This window comes from Salvelinus fontinalis, chromosome 40 (genome assembly GCF_029448725.1).
Source record: "Salvelinus fontinalis isolate EN_2023a chromosome 40, ASM2944872v1, whole genome shotgun sequence".
Taxonomy (NCBI): domain Eukaryota; kingdom Metazoa; phylum Chordata; class Actinopteri; order Salmoniformes; family Salmonidae; genus Salvelinus; species Salvelinus fontinalis.
Window position 1 is genome coordinate 30020281 of NC_074704.1, and position 8870 is coordinate 30029150.

Consider the following 8870-nt stretch of genomic DNA (forward strand, 5'->3'; position numbering starts at 1 on the left):
TCTATGTCAGAATAATCCAGAGGCTAGAATGTTACTGTAGTTCTATGTCAGAATAATCCAGAGGCTAGAATGCTACTGTAGTTCTATGTCAGAATAATCCAGAGGCTAGAATGTTACTGTAGTTCTATGTCAGAATAATTCAGAGGCTAGAATGTTACTGTAGTTCTATGTCAGAATAATCCAGAGGCTAGAATGTTACTGTAGTTCTATGTCAGAATAATCCAGAGGCTAGAATGTTACTGTAGTTCTATGTCAGAATAATCCAGAGGCTCAGACTCAGCTGGCTGTATAATCTATAGTAGTCTATGGTGAGGAGTAGTGAGACTCAGCTGGCTGTATAATCTATAGTAGTCTATGGTCAGGAGTAGGGAGACTCAGCTGGCTGTATAATGTATAGTAGTCTATGGTGAGACTCAGCTGGCTGTATAATCTATAGTAGTCTATGGTGAGACTCAGCTGGCTGTATAATGTATAGTAGTCTATGGTGAGACTCAGCTGGCTGTATAATGTATAGTAGTCTATGGTGAGACTCAGCTGGCTGTATAATCTATAGTAGTCTATGGTGAGGAGTAGTGAGACTCAGTTGGCTGTATAATCTATAGTAGTCTATGGTGAGACTCAGCTGGCTGTATAATCTATAGTAGTCTATGGGGAGACTCAGCTGGCTGTATAATCTATAGTAGTCTATGGTGAGACTCAGTTGGCTGTATAATCTATAGTAGTCTATGGTGAGGAGTAGTGAGACTCAGTTGGCTGTATAATCTATAGTAGTCTATGGTGAGACTCAGTTGGCTGTATAATCTATAGTAGTCTATGGTGAGGAGTAGTGAGACTCAGCTGGCTGTATAATCTATAGTAGTCTATGGTGAGGAGTAGTGAGACTCAGCTGGCTGTATAATGTATAGTAGTCTATGGGGAGACTCAGCTGGCTGTATAATCTATAGTAGTCTATGGTGAGACTCAGTTGGCTGTATAATCTATAGTAGTCTATGGTGAGGAGTAGTGAGACTCAGTTGGCTGTATAATCTATAGTAGTCTATGGTGAGACTCAGCTGGCTGTATAATCTATAGTAGTCTATGGTGAGACTCAGCTGGCTGTATAATCTATAGTAGTCTATGGTGAGGAGTAGTGAGACTCAGTTGGCTGTATAATCTATAGTAGTCTATGGTGAGACTCAGCTGGCTGTATAATCTATAGTAGTCTATGGTGAGACTCAGCTGGCTGTATAATCTATAGTAGTCTATGGTGAGGAGTAGTGAGACTCAGTTGGCTGTATAATCTATAGTAGTCTATGGTGAGACTCAGCTGGCTGTATAATCTATAGTAGTCTATGGTGAGACTCAGCTGGCTGTATAATCTATAGTAGTCTATGGTGAGGAGTAGTGAGACTCAGTTGGCTGTATAATCTATAGTAGTCTATGGGGAGACTCAGCTGGCTGTATAATCTATAGTAGTCTATGGTGAGGAGTAGTGAGACTCAGCTGGCTGTATAATCTATAGTAGTCTATGGTGAGGAGTAGTGAGACTCAGTTGGCTGTATAATCTATAGTAGTCTATGGTGAGGAGTAGTGAGACTCAGTTGGCTGTATAATCTATAGTAGTCTATGGTGAGGAGTAGTGAGACTCAGCTGGCTGTATAATCTATAGTAGTCTATGGTGAGGAGTAGTGAGACTCAGTTGGCTGTATAATCTATAGTAGTCTATGGGGAGACTCAGCTGGCTGTATAATCTATAGTAGTCTATGGTGAGACTCAGCTGGCTGTATAATCTATAGTAGTCTATGGTGAGACTCAGCTGGCTGTATAATCTATAGTAGTCTATGGGGAGACTCAGCTGGCTGTATAATCTATAGTAGTCTATGGTGAGACTCAGCTGGCTGTATAATCTATAGTAGTCTATGGGGAGACTCAGCTGGCTGTATAATCTATAGTAGTCTATGGTGAGACTCAGCTGGCTGTATAATCTATAGTAGTCTATGGTGAGACTCAGCTGGCTGTATAATCTATAGTAGTCTATGGTGAGGAGTAGTGAGACTCAGTTGGCTGTATAATCTATAGTAGTCTATGGGGAGACTCAGCTGGCTGTATAATCTATAGTAGTCTATGGGGAGACTCAGCTGGCTGTATAATCTATAGTAGTCTATGGTGAGGAGTAGTGAGACTCAGTTGGCTGTATAATCTATAGTAGTCTATGGGGAGACTCAGCTGGCTGTATAATCTATAGTAGTCTATGGTGAGGAGTAGTGAGACTCAGTTGGCTGTATAATCTATAGTAGTCTATGGGGAGACTCAGCTGGCTGTATAATCTATAGTAGTCTATGGGGAGACTCAGCTGGCTGTATAATCTATAGTAGTCTATGGGGAGACTCAGCTGGCTGTATAATCTATAGTAGTCTATGGTGAGGAGTAGTGAGACTCAGCTGGCTGTATAATCTATAGTAGTCTATGGTGAGGAGTAGTGAGACTCAGCTGGCTGTATAATCTATAGTAGTCTATGGGGAGACTCAGCTGGCTGTATAATCTATAGTAGTCTATGGTGAGGAGTAGGGAGACTCAGTTGGCTGTATAATCTATAGTAGTCTATGGGGAGACTCAGCTGGCTGTATAATCTATAGTAGTCTATGGGGAGACTCAGCTGGCTGTATAATCTATAGTAGTCTATGGTGAGGAGTAGTGAGACTCAGCTGGCTGTATAATCTATAGTAGTCTATGGTGAGGAGTAGTGAGACTCAGCTGGCTGTATAATCTATAGTAGTCTATGGGGAGACTCAGCTGGCTGTATAATCTATAGTAGTCTATGGTGAGGAGTAGGGAGACTTTTTTTTTTATTTTTTTTTTTTACCCCATTTTCTCCCCAATTTTCGTGGTATCCAATCGCTAGTAATTACTACCTTGTCTCATCGCTACAACTCCCGTACGGGCTCAGGAGAGACGAAGGTCGAAAGCCATGCGTCCTCCGAAGCACAACCCAACCAGCCGTACTGCTTCTTAACACAGCGCGCCTCCAACCCGGAAGCCAGCCGCACCAATGTGTCGGAGGAAACACCGTGTACCTGGCCCCCTTGGTTGGCGCGCACTGCGCCCGGCCCGCCACAGGAGTCGCTGGAGCGCGATGAGACAAGGATAACCCTACCGGCCAAACCCTCCCTACCCCGGACGACGCTATGCCAATTGTGCGTCGCCCCACGGACCTCCCGGTCGCGGCCGGCTGCGACAGAGCCTGGGCGCGAACCCAGAGACTCTGGTGGCGCAGTTAGCACTGCGATGCAGTGCCCTAGACCACTGCGCCACCCGGGAGGCAGGAGTAGGGAGACTCAAAGTAGGGAGACTATAATCTATAGTAGTCTATGGTGAGACTCAGCTGGCTGTATAATCTATAGCAGTCTATGACTGAAGAAATTTGTCTTGGCACCCAAAACCCTCAAACTTTTACAGATGCACAATCGAGAGCATCCTGACAGGCTGAATTATCGCCTGGTACGGCAACTGCACAGCCCGCAACCGCAGGGCTCTCCAGAGGGTGGTGCGGTCTGCCCAACGCATCACGGGGGGGGGGGGGGGGGGGGGGGGGGGGGCACACTACCTGTCGTTCAGGACACCTACAGCACCCGATGTCCTTGAGGATCTTTTTGGCCTTCCTGTGACATCAACCACCCGAGCCACGGCCTTTTCATCCCACTATCACACGTATGTGTGTGTTCATCAGTAACTTACCAGGTGGTTGTTGTCATAGACATTCTCCTTCATCAGGGAATCAAAGTCACTGAGGAGAAGAAACACATATTAGGTTGATGACATGACACATCAATCACACCACTGACACAAGCTACCTGCCATTATCCCCTGGTTCTCACACCCCACTGATGCAAGCTACCTGCCATTACTCCCTGGATCTCACTGACACAAGCTACCTGACATTATCCCCTGGATCTCAAACCCCACTGACACAAGCTACCTGACATTATCCCCTGGATCTCACACCTCACTGACACAAGCTACCTGACATTATCCCCTGGATCTCACACCCCACTGACACAAGCTACCTGACATTATCCCCTGGATCTCACACCCCACTGACACAAGCTACCTGACATTATCCCCTGGATCTCACACCTCACTGACACAAGCTACCTGACATTATTCCCTGGATCTCACACCTCACTGACACAAGCTACCTGCCATTATTCCCTGGATCTCACACCTCACTGACACAAGCTACCTGCCATTATCCCCTGGATCTCACACCTCACTGACACAAGCTACCTGCCATTATTCCCTGGATGTCACTGACACAAGCTACCTGACATTATTCCCTGGATCTCACACCTCACTGACACAAGCTACCTGCCATTATCCCCTGGATCTCACACCCCACTGACACAAGCTACCTGCCATTATTCCCTGGATCTCACTGACACAAGCTACCTGTCATTAATCCCTGGATCTCACACCCCACTGACACAAGCTACCTGCCATTATTCCCTGGATCTCACTGACACAAGCTACCTGACATTATCCCCTGTATCTCACACCCCACTGATGCAAGCTACCTGACATTATCCCCTGGATCTCACACCCCACTGACACAAGCTACCTGCCATTATCCCCTGGATCTCACACCCCACTGATGCAAGCTACCTGCCATTATTCCCTGCATCTCACACCCCACTGACACAAGCTACCTGACATTATCCCCTGGATCTCACACCCCACTGATGCAAGCTACCTGCCATTATTCCCTGCATCTCACACCCCACTGACACAAGCTACCTGCCATTATCCCCTGGATCTCACACCCCACTGACTCAAGCTACCTGACATTATCCCCTGGATCTCACACCCCACTGACACAAGCTACCTGCCATTATCCTCTGGATCTCACACCCCACTGACACAAGCTACCTGCCATTATTCCCTGGATCTCACACCCCACTGACACAAGCTACCTGCCATTACCCCCTGGATCTCACACCCCACTGACACAAGCTACCTGCCATTATCCCCTGGATCTCACACCCCACTGACACAAGCTACCTGCCATTATCCCCTGGATCTCACACCCCACTGACACAAGCTACCTGCCATTATCCCCTGGATCTCACACCCCACTGACACAAGCTACCTGCCATTATCCCCTGGATCTCACACCCCACTGACACAAGCTACCTGCCATTATCCCCTGGATCTCACACCCCACTGACACAAGCTACCTGACATTATCCCCTGGATCTCACACCCCACTGACACAAGCTACCTGATATTATCCCCTGGATCTCACACCCCCCTGACACAAGCTACCTGACATTATCCCCTGGATCTCAATCTAGTCCCCAGGAGGTTGGTGGCAGCGTAATTGGGGAGAACAGGCTGGTGGTAATGGCTGTAGTGAGATCAGTGGAGCGGTATCAAGATACGTCAAACACCATGCGGCGCCGTTCTATTTGCTCCGACTCCTTTTTGTAGAATCATTCAACATCGTCTCCTTCACTAGAGAACCACACAACCCATAGTGACAGCATCAATGATGTCACTCCATCTTATGACCAGTGATTCACTTTGCTGTTATTATAATGTCACAATGCAACTCAGTCACAGTCTCACACACCAGTTTTCCACTGATTCACACACCAGTTTTCCACTGATTCTTTAAAAAATATATATATTTGGGTCTGTAGACTGAGTTCTCCTTTGAGTGAAACATGTGGAAAAGACGCCTTGTCATTCAAACAGTAGACTTCCTAGGCTACTGACTATCTCAAATAGTCCATGTTATGTTTAGACGGTTACCCTGTCATCAACTGTTTACTGTAAACCTATATTCTACTGTATCTTTAAAAGAAAGATTTGACAAAAGACTAGGCTTTATACACTGATATACAGATATTGTTATTATTCAGAAATCGTGTCAGATTTCTTTTTTAATTTGAGGATTAGTTTACAAATCGGAAGGAAGCGCAAATGTTTACTGCCACGTTGAGTTGTAGGGTTTTCATGTCCATGTTGTTAGGCTACTGATACAGACAGGGAATTACCTCCAGGCAACGAAAGGAAACTTTAACATTATATGTATTTCGTGTTGCATACAAGGGCTACTTTGTTGCAATAAATACAGGTTACGTTGTCACCATAGGAACTAAGACAAAAATCAAGACTCGTTCTTTGTTTAAACTGTCGAGTTTAGCTTCCTCGTAGGATTTCGCAACTCTCGAAGTAGTTCTATCGATACTGCCCTCTACTTACATGAGGTCGGGTCTGTTTCGGTGAATGAGGGCGCAGAAAGCCATCCCGTCCCTGAAAGAAGTTGTCATATTGGTGATCGTGACATCTCTGTAACCCTGAACCTGGATCTTACACCACTGTTGAAGCGCTTTCACCGCAGACATCCTAGTTCTCTCCCGAAACCCCGAACCGAGTGCAAGCGGTAAGACGCAAACCAAGTTCACGAACTGACGGCAACTAGTTGAGTTTTCACAACTTGAATAAATAGACGAGTGACTGAAATCAGCCTTACGGGAAAATGTTTTTTTTTAATCCAACTTCTAACGAATGATTGGGGCAACCGCATAAAAAAAGAGAGAGAAAGTCGTCCGCGTGGTTCTGTTCTATTAGTTATATAAATACACTAGATAACACACAGGGTTGAAGCCACCGCGTCTCCATCTTGTCACTCCCCCACCAATGGAAAACATATTCTGGATGATATAGAAATCCATTTATTAATGTCAACATTCGTTAACGCCATTTTTATTCTATTACAGACACCATAATGTATACTTTACATTATGTGAGCTAAACATAAAAAAAAATATATATATATAAAAAAACATTCTTAAAGTATAATTTTGGGGAGATAACTAATGTTACTGTCCCCACTACAACAACAAAAAATACATGTCATTTTGTCCTTGAAACATTTAATTGAACTACTGTATAATTCCATTCGTTCCTATGCAGGACTGCTACTGGGGAGTACCAATATGGCCGACCGGTGGCTTCAAATCCTCTCAATGGCCAATACATAGTATGTTCAATCTAGTGTTGATATACATCCTTAATTCTGTTTGGCAATCAAATAAAAACTGATTTGATACCTGAAAAGGTTTCCTGTCGTGACGTAGAATGGGCGGAGTCAAACGGGTACTTTCCGGAAAAGGGGGGTGTTTTCTGATATCGGAGTTTCTTGATATCAATTTACACCCTATTGACGCTCGTCATCGGTCCGTGGCTGTTTCTTTTGAGGGATAGAGAGAGAGGGAGAGAAAGGTGAGAGAGAAAGAAAGAATTGCTCTATGCATGAATTTACAATTATAGTATCATTTTGTTGCAGGAACAAGGCAAGTATCAATTACAAGAGAGTCGTCTACGCGTTTTTTTTTTTTTTTTTGGTGATTAAATCAAACCGATTAAGTCAACTGATTTGACACCTGAAAAGGTTTCTGGGGGGGAGGAGGGGGGAGAAGACAGGGAGGAGGGGGGAGAAGACAGGGAGGAGGGGGGAGAAGACAGGGAGAGGGGGGAGAAGAGAGGGAGAGGGAGAAGAGAGGGAGAAAGAAAGCAATGCTCTAGTCATGAATTTACAATTACAGTGATTTTGTAGCAAGAACATGGTAAATATCAGTAGTGAATTAGACATCAAAACCCTGTGACTTTCCTTTTGAAGGGCGACCTCTGCCTGATCTTGGCCTAGGGGGAGGAGGCAGACGCAGTAAAACAGCTGACTCACAGTCGAGGGTGTGGCTTTATGTAACACTAAAGGGTTAGTCTACGGGGGGTTCGTTTGTGTAACTCTCAACGTACTTTTGTGTGCCTGCATTTTTGGAACACGACATAAACGGTAGAAATTCACCGTGGAGAGCCCTGAAAGCTACCAGGTGGTGTCTGGTCTACCTTAACTTACCTGTCCTGCCAGGAGAGTGTGAGTGAGTGAGTGAGTGAGTGAGTGAGTGAGTGAGTGAGTGAGTGAGTGAGTGAGTGAGTGTGTGTGTGTGCCCAACCTGCCAAGTTACCTGTCACCTTCCCACTACCATACTGAGATCCTGTTTCCAGGTAGATATGGGAGGACCTATTACAGTAATATTAACTAGATACTGAGCTGAGATCCTGTTTCCAGGTAGATATGGGAGGAACTACTACAGTAATATTAACTAGAAACTGATCTGAGAACATGTTTCCTGGTAGATATGGGAGGAACTACTACAGTAATATTAACTAGATACTGATCTGAGATCCTGGTAGATATGGGAGGAACTACTACAGTAATATTAACTAGATACTGATCTGAGATCCTGTTACCAGGTAGATATGGGAGGAACTACTACAGTAATATTAACTAGAAACTGATCTGAGATCCTGTTTCCTGGTAGATATGGGAGGAACTACTACAGTAATATTAACTAGATACTGATCTGAGATCCTGTTACCAGGTAGATATGGGAGGAACTACTACAGTAATATTAACTAGATACTGATCTGAGATCCTGTTTCCAGGTAGATATGAGAGGAACTACTACAGTAATATTAACTAGATACTGATCTGAGATCCTGGTAGATATGGGAGGAACTACTACAGTAATATTAACTAGATACTGATCTGAGATCCTGTTACCAGGTAGATATGGGAGGAACTACTACAGTAATATTAACTAGAAACTGATCTGAGATCCTGGTAGATATGGGAGGAACTACTACAGTAATATTAACTAGATACTGATCTGACATCCTGTTTCCTGGTAGATATGGAACTACTACAGTAAATTAACTAGAAACTGATCTGAGACCCTGTTTCCAGGTAGATATGGGAGGAACTACTACAGTAATATTAACTAGAAACTGATCTGAGATCCTGGTAGATATGGGAGGAACTACTACAG

The 8870-nt window shown here is 44.5% G+C and overlaps 1 protein-coding gene across 1 annotated transcript in view; it reads right to left on the reverse strand.

Annotated features, from left to right (window-relative positions):
- LOC129839373 (MICAL-like protein 2) overlaps window positions 1–6598 on the reverse strand; it is a 45001-nt gene extending 38403 nt beyond the window's left edge. Inside the window, exons 1-2 of the mRNA XM_055906776.1 lie at window positions 6241–6598; window positions 3715–3763 (exon numbers count right to left, since the gene is read on the reverse strand). Coding sequence (XP_055762751.1) covers window positions 3715–3763; window positions 6241–6383 — 192 coding nt within the window. The 5' untranslated portion in view covers window positions 6384–6598. The remainder of the gene's footprint in view (window positions 1–3714; window positions 3764–6240) is intronic.
- Between the last annotated feature and the right edge of the window lie 2272 nt (window positions 6599–8870).